The following is a 23,476-nucleotide window of genomic DNA, read 5'->3' on the forward strand; positions in this document are numbered from 1 at the left end:
TTCTGGCTGTGGCACCCTAATAACCTGGTTGAGACCATGGATTTTGGAACTTCATTAACTTGGAAATTTTAGTACCAAGGGAAAGCTTTGGGAAGTGTTATATAGATTAAAAAAAAATCCACTACAAATGTTTGCCTAGTTACTGCAGAAATTGCTTTCAGAATTCCCTATGGGGGTTCAGGGGAGGAATTCTTGCAGGCAATACTACTATTCTTCAGCAGATCCTTCAGCTAGTGTCAGGGTGAAGTTGGCTGGTGATGTACTTTTGTTCTCATTTTATATCACAGTAGATTTTCTTTGTCTGTATGGCTAATGTATTTAACTGTGATAACTCTAGAGAGAACTTAAACTGCTTTCAGTAGAAATTCAGCCTCTGGAAAAGTTTTGTGTGAAAAATACGGTGGTAGGTGTGGAGTTGGAGTTAGGGAACTCTTCTGGATCTCATGAGCCTAGTCTCTCACTGCAACAGGGCTTGAAATATTTCAGGGGAGATGAGTGCAGCGTGACTCTAAAAGTAACTGTTGTTCCTATGCAATTCTTTACGTATGAAATAATTTTGTGTTCAGCCAGTCATATTAATTTTTAGATACACAGGCACATGCTATTGCTTTCTTGTTCTTTTTTTAAATGCTAACATGGATAATTTTATTGACTTAGTCAATGAGGAATTATCTTGAATTCTCCTTGAAGTGGACAGGGCTTGTGTGTTTCTGACAGCCTTCTGACAGGAGGCAGTGTTTTGGTTTGGTTTTGTTTGTTGTTGCTGCTTTGGACAAGATCCATTCTTCATCAAAGAGATCACTGATATAGGAAGTCAGTATCACAGCAGTCTTTGAACATTCTCTATAACCACAAGTTTTCTGGCAGCCCAGGTGTTTTCAGGTTTTGAGACAACCACTAGTCCAGCAGAGCTTTTGGAGAGGCAGGCCTAGGGGAATGTATGTCCTGCTGAATAGTCTTTCCCTCTTCTTTAGGTAATGTTTGTGCAGACTTCAAAGACTGCTTGAGGTCAGCAGATCATTTCCTCTGATTATCACACAGGGAGTCTGAGATGGTAATGACTCCGTATCCCTGTTGTGTGTCATTTTCTTATCTATTCAGGGGGAAAGGGCAATTTTTAAAATCAGGGTGAAAAGCACTGCAGCTCAAGTGTCAAACCTTGCGAAGGTTGCTGCTATAAGCTCAGTGGTCCCTCAGATCTTTCTTAAAGGTTGACAAATGTAAACAGATGCATTATGTTGAATTACAGCCAGATTAGGCTGCATCCCTTTAGCTGTGAATTCCTGAGGGCTGGATGTACCTTCTAGAACAAATAAATGGTCTGATGAAAAATCTCCAGGTTAAGAGAGCTGGTCTCTTCAGCAACCTAAATGTGTGTGGGAGAAGGTCCTGTTATGGCCAAAGTATCAACTGATGAACCTCACATAACAGCACAAAACTTCTCCACACTTCAGTGACAAATATGTAGCATGTCTCAAATGCCAGACTTGGATAGGAATTATTCTGGTGTTAAGACAGCTGAAATGTTTCCATATTAAATTACAAATAATCCTGTCTTTTGGATGTGCCAAAGAGTAGTGTGTGTTGTGGAGCAATATTTTAAACAGAGAGATTTGAAAGTTCATCCGTTGAAATAGTTGGTGTATTCTATTGGCTGTATTTTTATCAGAATACTGAAAATACCTGGTATTTTTAAAAATGCTAGTCAGTATGCAGGCCATGATGCTGCATACCAGTGGAGCCTCTAAAAATCTGTATTGCCCAGAACTGTACTGAGATTCACTTCATTACAGCTCACACAGAGTTCAGCAAAATTGATCATTGGTGCCTTGTGTTTTTTGTTTGTTGTGGGCTTTTCTGCCGGGGTGTAACCCTGTTTCATTTAATTGTATCTCAGTGCAGATACCAGTTTATCAGTTCATTCTGTGTGTCAAGAGGAACTAAGGTGTTTCAGTTAATAAAATAGGTTAATTCAGTTCCTGGCTCTAGAAAATTCAGATTAATTAGGAAACCTAAATTGCAAACTAGAAGGAAGAGTCATAATAAAACCTACATGAAAACTGTTCAGACATGTTTGTCCTTAGAGTTGTATTACATGATTTTAATATGGTGTTAATTAGAAGGTGATACCACTTCTTCAGTCACTCACTAGAGCAGGAGATTGATCAAGAGGAAGATTCTGAACATGCTGCAGTCTGGTTCTGCTTTGGTGTAAGTGCTGACATAATGAGCAGCTGATCATCTGTGCTGTGGTGTTGCCTATGTTCTTTGGCTTTGTTTTTCCAAGTACTGTGCATCAGTTAATATTGGTGGTTCTGAATGTATTTTCTTCATGTAAACACAAATGCCTTCAGTTGTCTTTAGTTTGATTGGGGTTTGACTGGTTTCTGTTTGCTCTACTTTTTCATTAAAATTGCTTGAATAGTAGTGGCAACATTAAAGCTTTCTAGCTGTCAGGAATCTCAAAAAAGATGATTTTGTAGTATACTCTCTGTAATATGGTAGAGTTGGAGATAGTATTGTACAAAACAAGAACATAAAACATGTTTTGTTATCAAGGTGAGACTAGTTGTCATGTGTTGGAAAACAAACAAAAGCCTCCAACTTGGAAAGGGCATTGAGCTTTTTTCTTGTGTGCATCTTTGAGTGTGAGTTGCTGCACAGCTGTGTCTGGGCTTTGGAAAAACCTGCAAAATCCTCTAAGGCTACTGCATAGATGCAAGAAATGCTTAAAATCTGAGAACAACTTTAAGTGTTAGTAAAAATAGCTATGTATCTGTGTGTCTGTGGAAGTTTATCAGTTGCTGTCTCTATTGTCTTATGTCCCCACTGCATGTGCTTATTAAGAGTGAATAACAAAGAGATTTTCCAGTGATACTTTAAGTTCTGGTGAGACTGGACCCTGGTATCCTAAGGTAAGAGCCCCTATAGCTCATTCAGACAGAGAAGACAACTTACTCTTTCTCTGTGAAGCTTTTTGTTAATGCACATAACTGTGCTTCTTGGGAGAACCAAAGGATCCTGGTTTATCTGCTACCCTTTTTTAATGAGTTATGGTCTTCTGGATGGTAAGTCATCAGCTACTTACTGCAGCTTCTGGGGGTGATGAGCAGGGATTTGTCAGCTGAGATTTTTGCAAAGTTTTAAATGCTGTTCAGTTGTTGTGGTGGTTTGGTGTTTTTTGTTTCCTAACATGTTTTGCCTCAATGTAGTTTTCTTCTAAGACTGTAAATTACATGTAAAATGTAATAGAATCTATAACAGCATCCTTTAGGCAATTGTTACATGAAGAGAAGAATATATTGATTTGATCTTAGCTAGAGAGAGGGTCAGTCAAAAGTAAACTGAGCTAAGACATCTTTTAATACATTTGTTACCACTGTGGAACTGAAACTGCAGGAATATTTCTGTTCTATTCTGTTAGATGTAATTCCTGGAAATGGTCACACTTGGGCTTTTAGCTCATGTTTAATTTCCCAAGCTAGACAGTTATTCTGCTTTCTCAAAGTGAACAAAGTGTTCTGGTGTTAGGAAAAAAAGATGTGTTTCTTAACCACTTCATTAAATATGTACTGTTGAAAGAAGGACAAGTTGAAAGTCAGTTTTTGGCGTGGAAGTAGGCTCAGAAAATGCTTTGAGTGTTCAAATAATTACTGCTTTTTATTTGGCGGGGTTTGAAACTCAAGGGGAAATTCAGTATGTAGAGAAATTCATCCAGTTTCTTGCCTTGCTCAAAGTGAAGGTACCATTTGGTTGTATTGTGACTTGTTTAATTATCCTGCAAGGTCCAGTCCTCTGAATTACTCCAGTATGATTGCCATGTGTTTTCAGATGTCAGAGGAGTGTCAACTTAATAGTGTTTTGGTGTGTGAGACACAACTTTCTGTTTTTTAGCATTGCTTTCTAATTAATTTTAATTTTCTGTTCTTTACAACCTTTCCTCCCAGAATAAATGTCGCTACTCCAACTTTTGAGATGCAAAAATGCAAAGCAGAAGAGGTGCATAGCAGAGCAATAAATATCTTCCATAGTTTACCTAAAAGGCCTGGGACAGAGGTGGCATTTTAATGCAATACAACTACTTTTGCTGTAAAATTTGTGATGAAAAACATCTGTGCAAAAAGCTTTTCAAGAAAATTCAAAATGTCTTTACTGTTTGGGTTTTTTTTTTAAATTGTGTGTCATCAGTGTCTTCTGAGACACTTGTGTATGTTTTTAACAAATGGTCTCCTTCACTTCTGTGAGTCTAATGAATCCTGGAGCTGCACAGTGGGAGTCTTGACAGACTGGAAGTTGCATTAAACAGCTTTGGGTTTTTATTGAAAACATTGTCCTTGGTTCAAAGGAAAGGTAATTATTCTGCCCTGGAATGATAGTGGCCTCTCCTTTATTGACAGCACACCATATGGTTGTGATAAATTACATGGCCCTGGCAAGGCTGCAGCTTTTTGGTAGCAATGGGTGACGTAAAAGCTTTATGTCCAGATGGTAGAAAATAAGAAATAAAAATCGTTTATATAAATGACACACTTCCCTGTGTTTGGTGTCATGGTTTAACCCCCAATCAGTCACTGAGATGTATCTCTAAAAGAATATTTCAGAAAGCAAGGTAGTGTATAGAATTTTTTAGGAACTAATTCTTGCTGCAAGGTAAATTCCACTAATCTCTTGAGGGAGAGTTTGAAAAAAGATGATGGAAATCTTGAGTATTTCAGGTGTAATTGGCACCATTTACTTTGCTTTACCACCCAAAGACTGTTAGTGTAGTTCACACCTAGCAGTAAGAACAGTACAGATTATTAAAGGGTTTTTTTCAAGAACTGGTTGTACTTAAACTTGTTTGTTGCTGTAGCTTCAGGGAGGTTCTTTTTCTGAAAACTTGCCAAGCAGTCAGTTTACATCCATAAGTAAAAGTTCAGAGTGCTGTTAGGTAGTTTGCTAGCAAATTTCTTCTCCTGGCAGCTACTGCTTTCTCTTGCTGTTCTAGCCAAAGTCTTATTTCTTCTTCTAACCAGTTTAATTTTATGATACCATTTAATGATATGATACATTCAGGCTCAGTTCTTGTACCCTGACAAAAATAAACATGTGAGCCAATGGTGATTATTAAAGAGAAATGTCTGCAGGAATCTTGGAGGGTAGAGGCAGTTCTGCTTCTCATAATGTCTGAATTAGAACTGTAATACAGGTTTAAATGTTTGCAAGTAAAACATATTGCACGTGACTTCCTATGGTGTCTGATTTGTTCAGACTGTTGGCTGGTACCTGCCTCCAGACTTTATTTCAGAAAGCAATTTTAGATTCTCTTGCCACACATTAATGTTTAGAAATTTCTTCCATTTGTTGTTTTTATTTGTTTTAAAAACATAATCACAGCACACTATGATGAAGCTTATTCTTGACAAGTTCTTCTGGTATCTTTTGTGAGGCTTAGTTGCTGCAGAGGAAAGTGTCATCAACTAACTCTGCAAAGCAGTTCAGTCTTTTTTTATTTGGGCTGAGGTAATGATAATACCACTCATTACTAGTTTTTGCTTTCCTACTACTGCTGTTTTTTGGAGTTGGATCCTTGCAGTTATATTTGCACAATGTGGCATGAATAACATTTATCTTAGATTTAGATGTAAAGAGGAAACACTTTGAACCTGGCATTGCTATGCTTGTTATTTCTGTGGCTAGGCAGTTTGGACATGGCTGTGGGGATTGGCCACAGGTTAAAATAACTCTGAAGCTACGTTGAGTCGTAACTAAAATTCAGTCAAGAATTCTATGTATAATGAGCAAAGTGCCCTGGCAAGTTTGACTCACTGTTTGGCTGCCAGGGTACATAAGAAGCGGATGTGTATTATTCTGGGGTTTGGCAGCTTAGACCTTCACCTTTGTGGGCAAAATGCCTCAGCAGCTTCAAGCTATTTAGGCTAATGCCTCATGTCTGCTGTGCACAGTTTGTGGATGAGCAAAAGTTACAAAGTGCTCATTATTATTAGTCTCTCAAACTAACAGACTTGAAATTTTATCCTCTATTGTGGAAGACAGCTTAAAGTACAAGGTAGAACTAAATGTATATGATTGTAGTGTGTATTAATTCATGTGTGCAATGTTTTCTGCACCTAGTAAATTGTAAGTCTTTGGTAATTTTAGGGTTTACCAAAGAGAGAAAGAGTTTCTGAAAACTCAGACTCTGAGGGTTCTCAGGCATTGGAGCACACTGCTCATGGAGGTTGTAGAGTCTTCATCTGTGAAGACAGTCAAAACCCCAAATAGACACAGTTCTGGGCAACCTCCTCTAGGCAGTCGTGCTTGAGCAGGCAGGTTGGACTGACTGATTTCAAGACATCTATTCCAACCTAAAGAATTTGTGAAATGTGAAAGTGATACCTTCCATGTCAGTAGTAGCTCATTTAACTACTTGGGACAATTTATATTTTTACGCAGAGAATAATTAATCTGCAGAGCTTCTTTTGCATTCCACTAAAGCCTTTTTCAGTGCCATAGGAAAGGTGCAGAGTAGATGTTTCCAGAGTCATTGTCTGTGCAAGATGCATACTACAATGACCTCATTGTATTGACCCTCGTAATGATAACAGTTCCTGATGCTTCAGAGGTGATTTATGTTTGTTCATGGCCAGCTCCAACCTATGGTCAGAGAAGCTGAATCTCTGATGAGATTCCTTCTGATGGTCTTTGACAAGCCAATACAATGTGTCAGTTAGCCCATCCTACTAGACCTGGCCAGAGAGGATAATTCTAGCATCTCGTTTCTTGGGCAGACCCCATATATATTACATACTCTCAGATCTGGTTGAGCAAAGTCACATCAGGAGATATCAAAGCATTTGGAACCTCTGGCATTGAATGATGCCCACGTGTAGAACACTGTCACACTTACAGAGGATGTTCTAATTGGTAAGCAGGCAAAACCCAAGGGGGCATTCTCATGTTGCCAAGTAGGCTGTTTTGTGCCATGTACAAGCACTTATCTGTCCCTTGCTCAGCAGTTCTGGAGCAGCTGTTTGATTACTGTCTTTCAAATTTACCCATTGTTTAGATAGGTTTCTTGCATCTGCCTTCACCACTGAGGTCTTTGAGAAGCCATTTTCTCCAATCAGTCACCCTGTAGTCCTGAAGTACCAAAGCAGTCCCATAAAGGTGTTTCCTTCAATAAAAAACTTCTCTAAGGCAAATTCCAATTTTCGTTCCTCCTATACTCACACACCTCATAAGGGTCACAGTCAGTTTCTCCTCCCGTCTCTGAGGATTACTGTTTTGGTGATCTTGCTGTGAAGGAATGACAGCTTTTAGGGATTTTTTTAGTTTTTTCTCCTAATGATTGACTTTCATCCAAATCTTGGATTTTCAGTTTATTTAAGCTTTGTCATTCAGGACTGAAACTTCCAATAATAGAGAGCAATCAAGTCTTGTTAAAGGCTTCAGTTTATCAGAAGACTGCAGTCACTCCATGAACTATTAGGATTGGTTACAGAAGTCTTCTCTAGTGGAAGCATGCTCTGCTAAAATATTCTAACATAGCCCAAAATAACTTAAAAATGTCTTTCAGATACCTGCAGGTCCATCAATCTTACATTTCAGCTGTGGCTTCATCAAAATCACTGCCACTGGTGCAGTATATGATTGTGATGGTACATTTGATAAAGTAGCCCTCTGTTCATATATGTTTTAAAGACTTGGACCCATTGTTGACTAATTGTAATGACAGGGACTGATTGGAGTCTTCTATCCTGATTTTTAGATTTACTTTTCTTAACACTTGACTTTCCTCTGAGTCCTTAGTAGGTTACTGAGTTCTGTAGTTAAGAGACTGTAAAGGACACATAAAAGGCTGAACATTGGCCTTGTCTCAATCACATGCGGGGAGATGCAGGTTGATAAACAATTGTGCCAACTACAAAGGCAAAAAGTATAGAAATAGTAGATTACTAATGATGTATGTGCACCCAGAAGATTAAACCTACATGCATACAAGATAATTAAAGAATTGGTTATCAAGAAGTAATTTTCCTTCCACTTTAATGAGTATGGATTAATAATTTCTAAATTTCACATATCAACATTTACAATGGTACTTGCTCATTTTATGTATTCTCAGCTACTACCAAATGTTTGGTGTATACTTTTTTTAGGAGCCAAGGCTGGCCAGATTTGGGGCAGGATGAACTGGTAACCCTTCTTATTTTTTTTTCTGTAGGATCAGTAGAATTCTACTGGTTTAATCTCTTTCTCTTTAAAGCTTGAATTTTCAGAATCTTATAAATGATATTTTTGCTGTAGAAAAGCTGACTCCTGTAGTTGGATAAACATTGGCTCAGTTTAAATCAATTGGTTTTAATACTGCCTTTACTAGCTCCTTAATGTTTATTCATGCTGGTCTCCTTAGCACATGTATCTTATTTCAAAGTCTTTCTGCTCACTTGATGAAACCTGCTGTTTGAGGCAAAAGATGACTAATCAAATAATTATAATACTATCATGGCTGTGCACAGAGGAGCAGCCATTTTAGCTGATTTTATTACAGTATCATTTTGTATCATCTTTGTGTCCTCATACTGCAGGACCTTTGACATGAGCTAAGAGTGTTGTGCTCACTGCCGTACACATATTAATACTGCTCTAGAGAAGTTTAAATGATACAGAGAGCAGGGCAGTATAGAGAAATCAGGCTTACAGATACTGTTTTATTGGCTGCAGCAAGGTTGGACTATGCTACTACTGTGATATTTGAAGTAGATATGCAGCCAGATCCTTCAAGTTCTTTTGTGGTCACCAACACAGATATTTTATTAACAGAATAACAAACTGTGAAACATGTGCTATTTTGAACAATTAGTAGGATCCTCTGGCAAGGTGCCTCTAATGTGATCTTTCTGTAGCTAAAGGGAGCTTATGGGAAAGATAGGGACAAACATTTTGGTAGGACTTGTTGCAATAGGACAAGAGGTAATGGTTTTAAACTAAAAGAAGGTAAATTCAGATTAGATATAAGGAAGAATATTTTTTTTGGAAGGCTGGTGGAACACAGGCTCAGGCTTCTCAGAGAAATGGATGCCCCGTCCCTGGAATCATTCCAGGACAGGCTGGATGTGACTCTGAGCAACCTGGTCTAGTGTTAGGTGTCCCTGCTTATGGCAGCAGTGTTGGAACTAGATAATCTTTAAGGTTCCTTCCAACCCAAATTGTTCTGTGATTCTAACAGATTGTGTCTTTCCAGTCACATCAAGCAACATGATCTGTTCTTGGTGAGAGCTGCATCTTTTTATGATGAAGTTCATGGGGAGAGCAGGCTGCCTTGGAGTTCTCTAAATGCAGCTGGTAGTTGCAAACAAAATCAGAAAGTGCAAATATAAAAATACTCCTCTGGGCTCTAGAATATGCCAAAGGCTTCAATCTCACCAGTATATATAAACTCAGTGAATATACAGTACATGCACCCAGCTGTTTTTTGGCAGGCCTTAAGACTCCACTGGAACTATTTAGTTTGATAGCAAATGCAATGATGGATACTTAATATTACCATAAATTTTGTTTGTCTGAGACATTTTAATGCCAAGAACACCAGCCATAATTTTCCTTTTCTCCTTTTTCCATTTCTGATTCTCTTTGGCTTTACCACTGCCAATATTTAAAATCAGATTTACCTCTTTTCCTCTCTCCTTTAAAGCACTGAGCATTTTTACCATCACCTCTGTAGTGGCTCCATCCTGAGTACCCACATAATCCAGGCAAATCCCCTGCATACAGTGCTGTTAAAAGCCACACTTATGGGGTTAACACAGAATGGTCACGAGCCAAGCCCTTCACTGCTTCTCCTAAAATAAATTTGTTGCTTATGCTGCTGCCATATGGCGAATGAACATGAGCTCACAGCCGTCTTTTGATTTCCTCGTCCGCGCTTTCAAGTGCGCTGACTCTTAAACTGGTCTTCTCCCCCCGTGTTATTTGTAGTTTCTGTCCTGAGTGGTGAACTCGGGAAGCATGCAAGTGTGTCAGAAGAATAAATAACTGGACTCAGCTGTCCCCTTAGTGTCTCCTGGGTGAATTAAGCATGGCCAGTGCAGCCCTTCTGTGGGGAGCACAGGCTGTGAGCAGGAGCTGGGGACTCGTGGGGTGCAGCGCTGGCCTCTGGTGGACAGTGCCCGGCCCTTCTGGCCACCTCGGGCTTGACACACACAGCCCAAAGACTCTTTCCATGCCCACATTTGCTTTAAACCTGGGTTCCCCATCAGTCCTGAGAAAAAACCCAGTGAGTTGATTCTGTCTTCAGACTGGTTTGCTGAATACTGCAGTTTGAGCTGTTAAACAGCAATATAATAGCACTAAATAAAGGAATCATTCTAATTGCTTTCTTTAGGTTTCTCATTGTGCTTGGAGGTTCTCTTGGTGTTTGCTGATGTGAGCTGGTTCTTTCTAATGTAAAACTGGGGGAATGCAGTATTCTGGCCCATACATTTTAATATAGCTCTGTGCACTCTCAGGTTACACTGTGTACTTGTATATAATACTTTTCTGAAGATCTATAATGAAAATCTGCAGATGACATCTGAAGGGGAGGATGTAAAATTCTTACTGCAAACGTTGGCGGTGATGCAGTGTTCACATAAGCAAACTTGGAGGAACCAGACTGAAACATGTGGAGTCCCCTTGTAGCTGGAACTTAAACAGTGACATAGGAAAAGTATTCTGAAAGATAAGAAATCTATAGGTAATGTATAATAAAATTTAATTGATTATCTTTTATGGAGTAACCTCTCCAAAGAACCCAGCAACACTTTGCTTTATACCTCCATCTTGTTTATGAGCTGTTGTAAATCACTTTTTTTAGGCTGACAGAGTAAGCTGCTGTAGGAGGTCAGCTCTCCCTTACTGTGTAGGTGAGCGATGCCTTTGGGTGAGTTGTGCAGGTGAAATACTCTTGATCCCTCTTTCTGCCTTGGGGTGTGAGTTTGTGTCATGAGTCTGCTTTCTGACAGATGATGTTACAAGGGTCTTAAAATCAGCACACACTTGGCCCTTAGATATCCGTTACAGCATTTTTAACAACGTTGTACTGCACTCTTAGTGCAACTTTTCCTTAAAAGGTAAAGGTTTTGGCATTTAGTCGCTGTTGAAGTGGAATTTTGTTTAGTGTTCTTTTTTGGTTTAAAAATCTCACTCTCCTTTCTCTGGTTTTAGGTTACTCACTGTAGCCCCTAATAGGTACTACTTTGTTTCCAGTCTGACCCTTGCTTCCAGTCAGATATTCATAAGTTGTTCTTGTCCTTTCTGGGAGCTGGCAAATCCAAAAATATTTTGCTCTTTTTTTTCATTGTGCAAATATTATTAGAAGTCATGCTTGACTTGTGCTTTTCAGGAGAAGCCTTCAAGAGGAGAGTTTTCTATATCTTCTATGAAAAACACATTCATGGCAGTAAAAGGCTAGTAGTGCTTTTATGTCTTCTCAAAAAAAAAAAAAAAAAAAAAAAAAGACATTGGGGGTGGTGTTGGGGCTTTTTTTAAATTTTGAGGTATTTACAAGTATAATGTCCAGAAAACAACTTGACTTATTATGTTAACATTGCAAAAGATCTTCATAAACCCTTGGGAGGCAACTTAGCTTCTGAAAGCTTAGTGGAGAATCTGTTAAATCAGCAGAAGAATATTGAATTCCTGGTTGAGATTTGAAAAATGCTTGTTTCCAAAACAGAATATGCTGAATTATGTCTTTGACTGAAACAGCCAACCAAAAGATGGAAATGTAGGAATAATAAACAGAATGAAAGTATAAGCCTTTGCAAAAACAAGGAGGTTTTAATGTGGAAAAATTTACAAGCTTGATTGTATAATAGCATCACTCTTGACTGGAAGAAACAAACTTTTAGAGAATGATATATGTAACCAAGTTTTCGTTCCAGTTTAATTTGATTTAAGCACTTCCCAATGTCTGAAAATACAGGCTTTTTGAAGTAGAAATTTTCTCTTATTTTCTTTTGTTTGGCCCATTGATAGCAAGGTATGTGGAGAAAAAGCACTATCCGTGTTGATGATACAGTGCTTTATTTTCTCTGTCATTGATGCTGGTGCTCTCAACAAAAGCTACCACAGAGTACTGCAGCCTGGTCCATATCCTTGCTGTGTAGGTTGTATGTAGCCATCATCTGTTTGGAGAAACAGGACACAATGGCATTACACTGTTTACTGTGCCACTCAAGTGGATTGGTTGGTTTGTTTTCTGTGGTGGAGGGCTTTTAATTGTATACATGTCTGCTAAAAATTGTAGTAATGGTCTTACATGGTCCAGGATTTCTGTAAAATTGGGTTATACTTGTCATATAGTTTGGGAGCAATGGTGGATGCTACAGAACCTACCCTTTCCCCAAGCTCTTTTTGTTCTGAACAACTATCTGTCAGCATTAATGCTTAAACTGTAAAATGCCTTTCAGCATTATTTCCTGAAAAAATAGGTTGAGATCTGCTGCTTTGATCTCCTTTCACACCATATGCATGCTGCTTTCTGTCAAGGCTGACTTGCTGGGAAGCAGCTCTGTGGAGAAGGATGAGGGGATGCCTGTGAGCCAGCAGTGTGCCCTTCCTTGCAGCCAAGGAGGCCAACGGTGCCCTGGGGTGCATAAGAAGAGCATTTCCAGCAGGTCAAAGGAGATGATCCTGCCCCTCTACTCAGCCCTGGTGAGGCCGCAGTTGGATTGCTGTGTCCAGTTCTGGGCTCCTCAGTCCAAGAGAGACGTGGAGCTCCTGGAACAAGTCCAGTGGAGTGCAACAAAGATGATTAAGGCTCTGGAGCATCCCTCTTCCAAGGAAACATTGAAGGAACCTTGTCAGTGTACACAAGTATCTGAAGGGAGGGTGCCAAGAGAAAGGATCCAGGCTTTTCTTGGTAGTGCCAAGAAACACAGTGAAGGGCAATGGGCAGAAACTGATGCACAGGAAATTCTGCCTGAATATAGGGAAGAAATTCATTCTTTTTCTGGATGCAGATGATGGAGCACTGTAACAGATTGCCCAGAGAGCTTGTGGAGTCTCCCTCACCAGCTATCCCAGAATTAACTAGGATGGAAAAGACCTTTGAGATGATCAAGTCCAACCTATGACCTAACCTAACACCTCCCATCAACTAAACCATGACACTGAGTGTCATGTCCAGCTGTTTTTTAAATATTCAGGGATGGTGACTCCACCACCAGTGCCCACTCACTCTTCAGTGAAGAATTTTTTTCTGACGTCTAACCTAAACTTCCCCTTGGGGAGGCTTAAGATTCTGTCCTCTCTGGTTGGCTGGGAGAAGGGGCACACACACAGCCACACCTGGCTACAGCCACCTTTCAGGTAATTGTAGAGACTGATAAAGTCTCCCCTGAGCCTCCTTTTTTCTAGGCTTAACAACCCCAGCTCCCTCAGCTGCTCTTCATAGGGCTTATGTTCCAGACCCTTTGCCAGCCTTGTTGCCTTCCTCTGAATGCATTTGACCATCTCAACATCCTGCCTAAACTGAGGGGCCCAGATATTAAAGAAATGTCTGGATACAATCCTGTGCAAAGTGTTCTAGAGTAACCCTGCTTGAGCAGGATGGTTGGACCAAATGACCCACTCTGGACCCTTCCAACCTTACCCAGTGTGTGATTCTGTTATTATATGAGAGGTATTTAAGCACATTTCTTCTTGAAGTAGAAATTGAGTTGGTATTGACTATAATTATCAGCAGGATAAAAAGGGAGTTGCACATTCCACCTTTTGCAATGGGTTTACCAATGACACACATCAACAGAGAAAGTCACCTGTGTTTAGCCTCACTATCTCATAAAGCTAATGCTTAAACTAACAGTCCAGGTATTTATGGGTTCTCATACAACCCAGATTTGCAAAAGTCAGTTTAATAAATAAACAGTTGCTCAGTAATTAAAAATTTTTGCAAGGCCAAGATGAACATAGCCTTTGGAAAAAAAAAAAAAAAAGGAAGACAGTTCTTAGAGCTAATGTGAGTGTGACGACTTAGTTCTGTGTTAAAAAAAATCATCTCTACAAAGAACAAACAACCCCAAGAATTTGTGGAAGTTACTCTCACAAAAATCTAGTATTTATAACATTCCTGTCATCTATTAAGGTTGATAAATAAGCTATCATAGATGGTATTGGACACAAAAGAAAGTTCAGTTCAAACAGGATGTACTTGCTTTCTTCCCCCCGCCTTGATCTCTATGCAGTAATTGGCGAGCAATCACAAATCTGTTCTAAACAGCACAACACTTCATCAGCACGGCTTCTTGAGAAATAAAAAGCATGTTGCATTATGCACAGAAAGACTACCCTCTGACACTGAACTCAGAGGGGCAAACCAACTTCAGATAGGCAAAGCCACACACAGGCAGGATTTTATCTGCTTGTCACACTAAGGATCACTGCCTCCTGGATCTAAAACAAAGATACTGCAATATAAAGGAAGCTTTACATTTCTAATTAGTTCTTGCAAAGACTTCAAGGAAAAAAATAGTATGACATTTTGAAAAATGACTCCTAATCAGTGAAACTGAAAGTTGTATGGAGAAGTTCTTGTTGGTCAACAAATACCAGTTCACATTAGGCAGCTATGATGAAGTTACTCTATAGTCTTTCATTGCCAATCTTGTAGATGCTCAACACTAGAGTTTTAATATTGCAGCCTTAATTTAAGCTATTTACTTTGTCAACATGAAAAGGGGGGCTAAACTAAGGAATTTCATTCCTTTGCCTTACATACTGATTGAAAACTAACATATTTGTTTTATGATGAAATGAAAAATGTAGAATAAAAAAACCCTCATGACACAAATAGACTGGAATTCAGTACATGCAGAAGCATTCCACTTGTGATACATATTTATTGGCCTAATTACTCAGTCCCTCAATAACAGCTCATGCTGTAACACAATCAAACACCTTCAGGTTCAGTTTTCATTATGTGATCAAGGAAGTTAAAACATTTATTATTAGCAGAGATTTGTAAGAATTCTGTAAGAACTTGTGAAGATGTAGTCTGACAGTAGCACACGGCCTCTGTGCTATAGACTCAGAATGTGTCTAACAAGAAATAAGTTTTGTTAACAAGATTGTCAGGTGCATATTAAAGATGTTTTAAATCACTGTAAGAAGATTATATCAAGTTAATATCAGATCCATAAGGCACCTTAACGATGAAAATACTCTATTCATTCATTGTGGAAAAGTATTTTTTAGCTTTCAGTCTCTGTTGTAATTCACTTCCCCCTGTTTTTCACGCTGGTCCCATCTTATGAATTCTTGCCAGGTGTTGGAGGCAAGAAACATTATATAAACTACGGATAGTTGTGCCATCCTTAATTTGTGGCAGAATCATTCATCTTAGTAGAGCTTATTCAAGTCGAGGAAGGGATTTATCTGGCAAACAGTTTACCCTGCCAAATACCACAACTTTACCAATGTTAGCATGACCTCCGCAGATATACTTTACTAGGAGGGCTGTGAATTTTGTAGCACTGCTTACCTGGGCAGGTTTCTTGTCTTCTCTTCTCCTGATTGCCACAATCCAGGGAGTATAATAAAACTTTTCTCTTCCTTGGACAAATGCTTTTCCAGAACTAAACAAGTTTCTGTCTTTCTTAGAACTAAAAATAAGTAAGATCAATAAAAACCAAGCTAACTAAAATAAGGTACTTGGCCAACTAAATGCTTATGGAGATTATGGCAGCTCTGAGTGCGTGTACAGACAGAATGGGTAAGGAAGGGATCAGGATGGGTCATTTCATGAAACCTTCCTGCTCAAGCAGAGTCAGCCTAGAGCACTTTGCACAGGATTGTATCCAGGCATTTCTGTAGTATCTCCAGTGAGGGAGACTCCACAACTTCACTGGGTAATTTGTTACAGTGCTCAGTCATCTACATCTTGAAAAATAAAGAATTTCTTCCTCATAGTCAGGTGGAACTGAGCACAGCACTCCAACTGTGGCCTCACGAGGGCTGAGTTGAGGGGCAGGATCACCTCCTTTTACCTTCTGGCAATGCTCTTATGCACCCCAGGACACCATTGGCCTTCTTGGCTGCGAGGAAAAGCACACTGCTGGCTCATGGACAGCAACTTGTTGTCCACCAGCATCCCCTCGTCCTTCTCTACAGAGCTGCTTCCCAGCAAGTTGGCCCCCAGCCTGTACCAGTGCATGGGGTTATTCTTCCTCAGATGCAGGACCCTGCATTTGCCTTCATTGAATTTCAGATTGTTCTTCTCTGTCCATCTCTCCAAACTGTTGAGGTGTTTGTGAGGGACTCCACAGCCCTCTGTGGTATTGGCCACTCCTCCCAGCTTCATGTCATCAGTGAACTTGCTGAGGAGTTGAACTTCTCTTCCATCCAAGTCATTGATGAATGAGTTAAACAATACTGTGCCCAGTACTGGACTTTTAGGGACACCACTAATGACAGGTATGAAACTGCACCTTGTGCCACTTAATTCAACCCTCTGGGATCTGCCATACTTCCAGAATTTGCCTGTGAGGATATTGTGAGAGATAGTGTCAAAAGACTCGTTGAAGTGTAGGTAGACAATGTCCATTCTCTCCCCTCCTCCATCCAGGTAGTTGATTCATCATAGAGGCCAATCAGGTTCATCAAACATGATTTATCTTTAGTGAATCCATGCTGACTACTCCTGATCACCTTCTTGTCATCCATGTGGATAGAGATGATCTCCAGAATGAGGTGCTTCCTCACCTTTCCTGGGATTGAGGTGAAGCTGACTGGCCGGTAGCCTCCTTCTTGCCTTTTTGAAGACTGGGGCAACATTTGCTTTCTTCTAGTTCTCAGGCCCCTCTCCTGATCATCAGGACCTTTCAAAGATGATCACGTGCTGCCTTGCTGTGATTTCCACCAGGTCTCTGCAGTTGTGGATGCATCTTGTCAGGGCCCATGGACTTGTGGATGTCAAATCTTCCTAGGTGTTTTCTAACCCAATCCTCATTCACTGGGGGAGAGTCATGTTTACAATACTCTACTCTTCCTGGTTTTCTGGGTCAGAGATTCCTGAGGACTGGTCATGTCAGTGAAGATTGATGTGAAGAAAGCATTCAGTAACTGTCTACTCTGCTTCCTGTTTTCATTATAACTTCTGCCTTTCTGAGTATTATGTCCTCTAAAGCAAACACCTTCACAATTGATGAAGTATTTTTCACAGAGTGACTGTATATCCTGAGTTGGAAGGGACCCACAAGGATTGTGAAGTCCAGCTCTGACATGAATATGCCATACAGGTGTTGGACCCACAACCATGGCATTACTGGCACCATGCTCTAATCATGTGAACTAATCTCAGGGTCATTGTTTTATCCTGTGGGAACCTGTTCTGGCAAAGACACTAATTTACTTCCAGTGGTTGTAAGGAATATGTATTTCACGTGCTTTCAGATTCATGATGGAGTACTTTGTCTAGGTGTTGGAATTTCTTTTTTTCAGGTACATACTAGCTGCATTTTTTAAAGAATATTGCTTATGTTGTATATTTGTGATAGGGGAGTGTTTCTCCCCTTTAGGTGACGTGTGACCTTTACTTCTGAAACAATGGCATCATGTTCTTTAGGACATATATGTGTACTTCAGACCAAATGATGCCCAGGCTACTACAAGCAAGGAAGTGTTTTATGAAATTGTAAGAGCAGTCTTGATATGACTGCAGTAAACTTGCAAAAGGGTATAGTAGCACAGGAAAAGTTATTAGTTATCTTCTAATTTCAATGTTGCTCAGTCAGTAGCTAGTTTAAGCCATTAACAGGACCCATGAGGGACTTGAGATGAGTTGATCTGATAAACAGTTCTAGTTTTTTTAACCTTCTGAAGAACTCAGTTCCAGTAATCATCGCTTTCTTCTCCTTTTCCTTGCTTTGCTGAAGGTCATAACATTCCAGTTTCCTAGATGAAAGGATGTTACCAGAATCATTGCACAACTTCTATGCAAGAGCAATTGGCAGGGTGCTGTCTGATCTGGCATTTTTTTGCGTGGTCTTAAAAATGCAGCTGCATAGTGCCAAAAAAGCCCATTGCTGGAAAATTTATGCAGTCCTGTCAATTTTTCTAGGCCTACAGTTGAGCAGTTGTGGACAAAGCTCTAACCTTCAGGAGATGCTTGGGGTGGGAGGGAATGTAGAAGTCCTATTTGAGTGCTCAAGCACTGTTTGGGTTGTGAGTGGGATTAGCAATGATAGCTACTCACTGCTGTTTCCAGCACAGCTTAGTTTGTCTTTGTGGCCCCAGAAAACATGGAGGAACTGTGCTAGCAGTTAACAGCCTGCTACACCAGTGTGCAGCAATGGGGCTTTACTATAACACTGGATATATGCTTGTTCATAATATTGCAAACCCTATTCAATTAGCACGTGGAATCACGCTTCCAAGTGTAGGATTTTATAGTGGAATAGGAGACTAAACATGTTGAAGTGCAGAGAAGAGTACTTGCACAGAATGCAGGGAGAAAGGCAAGCAGAGGACAAGAAACCTGCGCTCAGTTTTTGTTTGATTCCTGGTGCTTTGCTTCACCACAACTACAGTTCTCTTCAGATGGTAATGACATGTGATGGGTAGTGAGCCATTGTGTAGGGATGCCACCGAATATATTTTCAAGTTCTTGGTAATATTATTGTAGCCACGAGTTTTTAAAGAAGTAATTATTTCATTAAATTACTTGATGGCTCTGGCATGAAGTAAAAGGTGATAGACTTTTGAGACCCACAAACCTGAAGAAGGCAACATCTCCCAAATCTGTCACTTGCTTTTAGTGGGTGATTACATGTCTGTGGAGAACTGAAAGACTTGTTCTTGAGACTAGTTTACATTGCAAAGCATTCTTCAATCTATAAGGATAAATCTAAAATCATTAACTGTTTTTATTGGTAGGTGTTTGGGGAAAACTGAAGTGGTTGCTAACTACAAATTAAGATTGCTCTTTAATCTTTAGTCTGGAAGGCTCCCAACAACATGGAAAGGGGTGTGAATGTATAGAGGGGAAAACCATAAAGGTGATGAAATTCCTTCCGCTTCAGCAATGTAAACTCCATGCTTTATGGGAACATAGAGAAGATGTATGGATGGCAAAGGCTGCTTTCCTTGTCCTGGGTGAGGGGCTGATCACAGCAGCTGTGTATGTTACCTTACTACTCCATACTAGTAAAATCTGATTTGTATTTTGATGCAATTATACATCACTGACCTGACATATCAGAAATTGGTGCGTTTCTCTGTAGGAGATGTGCAGATGCAGCTTTGTCAGCTTTTTTTCTGCATGTAGTTTGCTGTGGGCACTTGTTTGTTCATTGATTGCCTCAGTATTAGAAATGCAAGTAGTGGCTTTTGGCTCGCTATTTTTAGTATCTTGCAGTAAGCCTGGTTCTTTTAATTTTATTGAGTTCATTTCTTCTTTTCAACTTCATTTTACAGTCTGGGTTATTTAAAATAACCAAATAATTGGTCTGAAAAGATATGTGAAAGCTGGGTCTGCAGCAGAGGATCTGATCTGATGTGAATAAATTAAAAATTTAGTTTCATTAAGTTAAAGAAGCCTTTGTGTTTTACTGAAATCTTACTGCTTTTTGGGGAAGAGGAATTAAGCTTCTAGGGAAACTGGGGGAGAAAAGATCGAAAAATAATCCTGTTAATGGAGACAAAGAGATGTCTTAAGTGGCATTCAGTGCTATTAAAAATACCAGCTTCCACCCACTAATGATAAGCCAAGTTTTGCAAACTTAACAGGTTTCACCTTTTTTACTTATGCTATGACTTTGATGGGATTTTGCTTTTGTTTGTCTGGTTGTGGGTGGAATGTCTGACACTCTTGGCAACAAATACTATATAGGTTCTTAAAATTACATTTGTTCTGGCCTGGAGCAGAGTTGTGTGGGTGTTGGATATTTGTTTTGAGACCTGGCATTCCTGTTAGTTAATCACCTTATGTCATCTGCAACTTTAAAGGAGGACAATTAGTGTCTAGCAGCCACCTTCACTGTGTGGCATAGATCTGCATGCTGTACATTTAATGGTTTATGAATCACCTGTTTGGGTAATCAATTATCCAGAAATATACTTCGTGGACCAGAGACAAGTAAGTTAAGTGTTACTTATTGTAGTCTCATCCATGGCATAGTGCTTAATCTCTTAAGTACATTAGAGTATTAGTTGATCAGAAATTTATTATGATCTACTTAAGTGAGATGATGTGAACCTTTTTCTTGGTAATACAGGAAAATAGTCCACTAGAATTTAATAAACTGATAAACAGGTTGTTCTATACATATATCTGAACATCTGAGATACTTAAATTTTACTTGGTGTCTAATGTCCTGTGTACTAATTTTGACAAATATCAAAGAATCCCTACGGAAATGGATGAATACATGATAAATTAGCTGCTGCCATTTAAGTGAAGTGAGCTGGATTATCAGAAGTAATCGGTTTAATTTAAACCCAGCTCATTTTAACTGAAAAAGGTTAGGGAGCAGCCACGTGATAGTCCAGCTAAGAGATCTGAAGAGGAAAGAAGTAATTTACAATAATGCAGGCAAGCAAGGTAAAACATGGTAAACAACACAAGCTGATTCAATAGGTTTTCAAAAAAATTAATTATTCAAAAAGTGTAAGCAAACTCTTCTTCAAGATGCAGTTACTAGTGAATTCTGGGAAAACTTTGAATCTTGTTTAAAAGCAGGTAACTGCTTCTGGTTTTTTTGCCAGGTACCTCCTGATTGAAAGAAAACCTGGTATGGAAAAACTAGGCAGTGCTTGGACTGATAGTTGTGCATGTAGTGGTCCATTCAGAATTGTCAGAAAATGCATCATTTATCTTGGTTACATGAAGGAGAAGAAACTGCAAATCCCGATTTACATTTATTTTTAATACTTCCATAAGCACAGGCAGGACATTAATGTCTTGTACTTTAGTACAAGTTTGAGGTCTTGTGTTGCAGTTATAGATGTGACTTATGACAATTGAGTTCAGCCTCACTTTCAAATTCTTTTCTAGGGAGAGCACGTGTGCAGCAGCTGGCAGAGAACACGAGATATTTCAGGAGACGACTGAAAGAGATGGGCTTTATCATCTATGGAAATGAAGATTCCCCTGTTGTGCCTCTGATGCTGTATATGCCAGCAAAAATTGGGTATGTTTGCCAGCAGAACTTTTTACCCATATTCTTTAACGCTAGGTTGGTGTAAGAGTATTAGGAGTTTTCTAAATATAGGAATAGATTAATTTGATTTTTGCTTTTGTGATCATTACTGAGTCTTATAAAATATGGAAACTTCTATAAGGGATCTTGAGAAAGTCGAGGCTTGTAGCTTGGGGCATCAAGGAAGCATTTCCAGGATGCAGTTTTGCCCCTGTGTGTCATGTTTTAAGGGTTGGGTTGTGTGTTTCCATTATATTTATATGTGAAGTGTATAAATGTCCCAAAGAGGAGCTGGAATTTAATGGACATTAACATTAAAAGTCACTGGAAGAAGTCTTTTAACTAGCTCCTGGATCAGAAAGAGGCAACATTTTCATTGACACGCTTTGAAAATTAGAAAAGGAAAAGCAGCGAGGCAAGACATAATGTATTTAGTGAATCCCAAGTTTTTAAGAGGTCACTCAAGTATTGGTATTGTAAATATTAAAACAGCTGTAGCACATAGGTTTGTAAATGCTTGCCAGTTTGTGGGGTGCTGTGTGGATAATTAAGGCTAAAATATATATAAAGTATATATTGAAAATTTTTTGAACATAAAAACCTGATTTCAAGGACAACTTGTCTTTGATTGCCACTTTTCAGGGTCTGTACAATGCAGTGCTCAATCAACACTCTCAGATTTGGAAAACATAATTTCATCTTAAGTTGTACTGAACATCTCCAGTGCTTGACTAGCTCAGGCTTCAGTCCTGCAGGGTCCACCCTTCTTAGTGTAACAAAATTTTAAAAAGCCTTTATGGGCACTTCAGAGTACACATCCAGTGCACAGAGGTGACTGTTTCCACTGCCCAGCTTCTCTAGTCAATAAAATCTTTTCCTTGAAAGTGTTCATGGAAATATTTATTAGCTGAGCAGTTGGTTCAGTACCTTACTCAAAATGAGCAAGAACAGAGAGCTCTGATGAGAGCTGGCTGTGATGATCTGCATTTGGTTTACTTGATCCTTTCTTTGTCCCTTGTAGCCTGTTTTTAAAAGAGTTTGAGAGTACTACATGGATACAAAATGAAGTGTATCAGGATGCACCGTTTATAAGTAAAATAGCTGTGGCAGAAAATTTAAAGATCTAGTAGAAGAATGTTATTTTTATATGTCCTTATAAACCTCTTAAGTTCATTGCTACTTCTCACAAGAAGATCAGTTCAAAAAGGATTAACCATTTCCTGTGGCCTGTAGAAACAGCCCCGACTGCACTGCCATTACAGATCTGATTGAGATCTTGGTGCTTCTTATTGTATGTCACAGCCACTACTTTCTTTAATCTCCTTAAGAATTTGTTTTGTTGAATGAAAATAGTGTGTGACAGTTGTCTGATATTTTTGCGCTTTCCTTAAAAATATTAGGTATCAGTAAATGATCCAAATTTACTGTGGTAATTCAATGGTTCCTGTGATACTTATAAATTATGGATATGATGTACATTCTGTGATGCAATAATGTACTTCAATCAAATTAAATTCATGAAAACAAAACATCTTGAAATTGCAGAAACATCCACTTTGATCATTGCAGTATGAGGAATTCCTTGTATAGTCAAACTACTGTGCCAAAATCACTTTTTCCTATTGGAAAGATTTCCAAGCTTAGGTTACAAATCCATTTAGAGACAGCGGGCTAAAAGACCAGTCTGCTACATATAATCTTTCATCTTTGTTAGAACTTAATACACTGAAACCTTTTGAGAAGGACCACCTTGGGACTGAATTTAAAAAAGGCTTTTGTGAGCAGCCATTTCTGCCTTAAAAAAAAAAACCACTGGAAGCTCCAAACTGTGGTCTGACAGCCTTGCCACAACAAAGGCCTGTATGGGTCACCATACTGAGTCCTTCCTGCTCCTGCTTTGCCCCCAATAATTGTGACAGTCTCGTTCTCTCTGGCAGTGCGTTTGGGCGTGAGATGCTGAAGCGGAACATCGGTGTTGTGGTTGTGGGCTTCCCTGCCACCCCCATCATCGAGTCCAGAGCCAGATTCTGTTTGTCTGCAGCTCATACCAAAGAGATGCTTGATACAGTAAGTCTCTCATCTTGTCTTCCTTCTGCTCATGCCTGCTAATAAACAGATACAACAGCTGTCTGGGTTTTGTACACTGGTTCAGTGTTTGGTACTCGACGTAGTTAAACCTAATCTTCAAAGGCCGTTGCAATAGAGCTGGCAGTGACTCCATCTCTTTCCTTTCTTCTACAGTGTGGAATGGCTGCTTAGAGTAAGGTCTCAGGACTTTCCTGGTCCTGTTTTTAAAGGAGACAGTCTCATTCCTG

The 23,476-nt window shown here is 39.4% G+C and overlaps 1 protein-coding gene across 1 annotated transcript in view; it reads left to right on the plus strand.

Moving 5' to 3' along the window:
• SPTLC2 (serine palmitoyltransferase long chain base subunit 2) overlaps positions 1 to 23,476 on the plus strand; it is a 76,410-nt gene that overhangs the window by 42,029 nt on the left and 10,905 nt on the right. Inside the window, exons 10-11 of the mRNA XM_066321983.1 lie at positions 21,017 to 21,152; positions 23,099 to 23,228. Coding sequence (XP_066178080.1) covers positions 21,017 to 21,152; positions 23,099 to 23,228 — 266 coding nt within the window. The remainder of the gene's footprint in view (positions 1 to 21,016; positions 21,153 to 23,098; positions 23,229 to 23,476) is intronic.

Source organism: Sylvia atricapilla, chromosome 6 (genome assembly GCF_009819655.1).
Source record: "Sylvia atricapilla isolate bSylAtr1 chromosome 6, bSylAtr1.pri, whole genome shotgun sequence".
Classification (NCBI taxonomy): Eukaryota; Metazoa; Chordata; class Aves; order Passeriformes; family Sylviidae; genus Sylvia; species Sylvia atricapilla.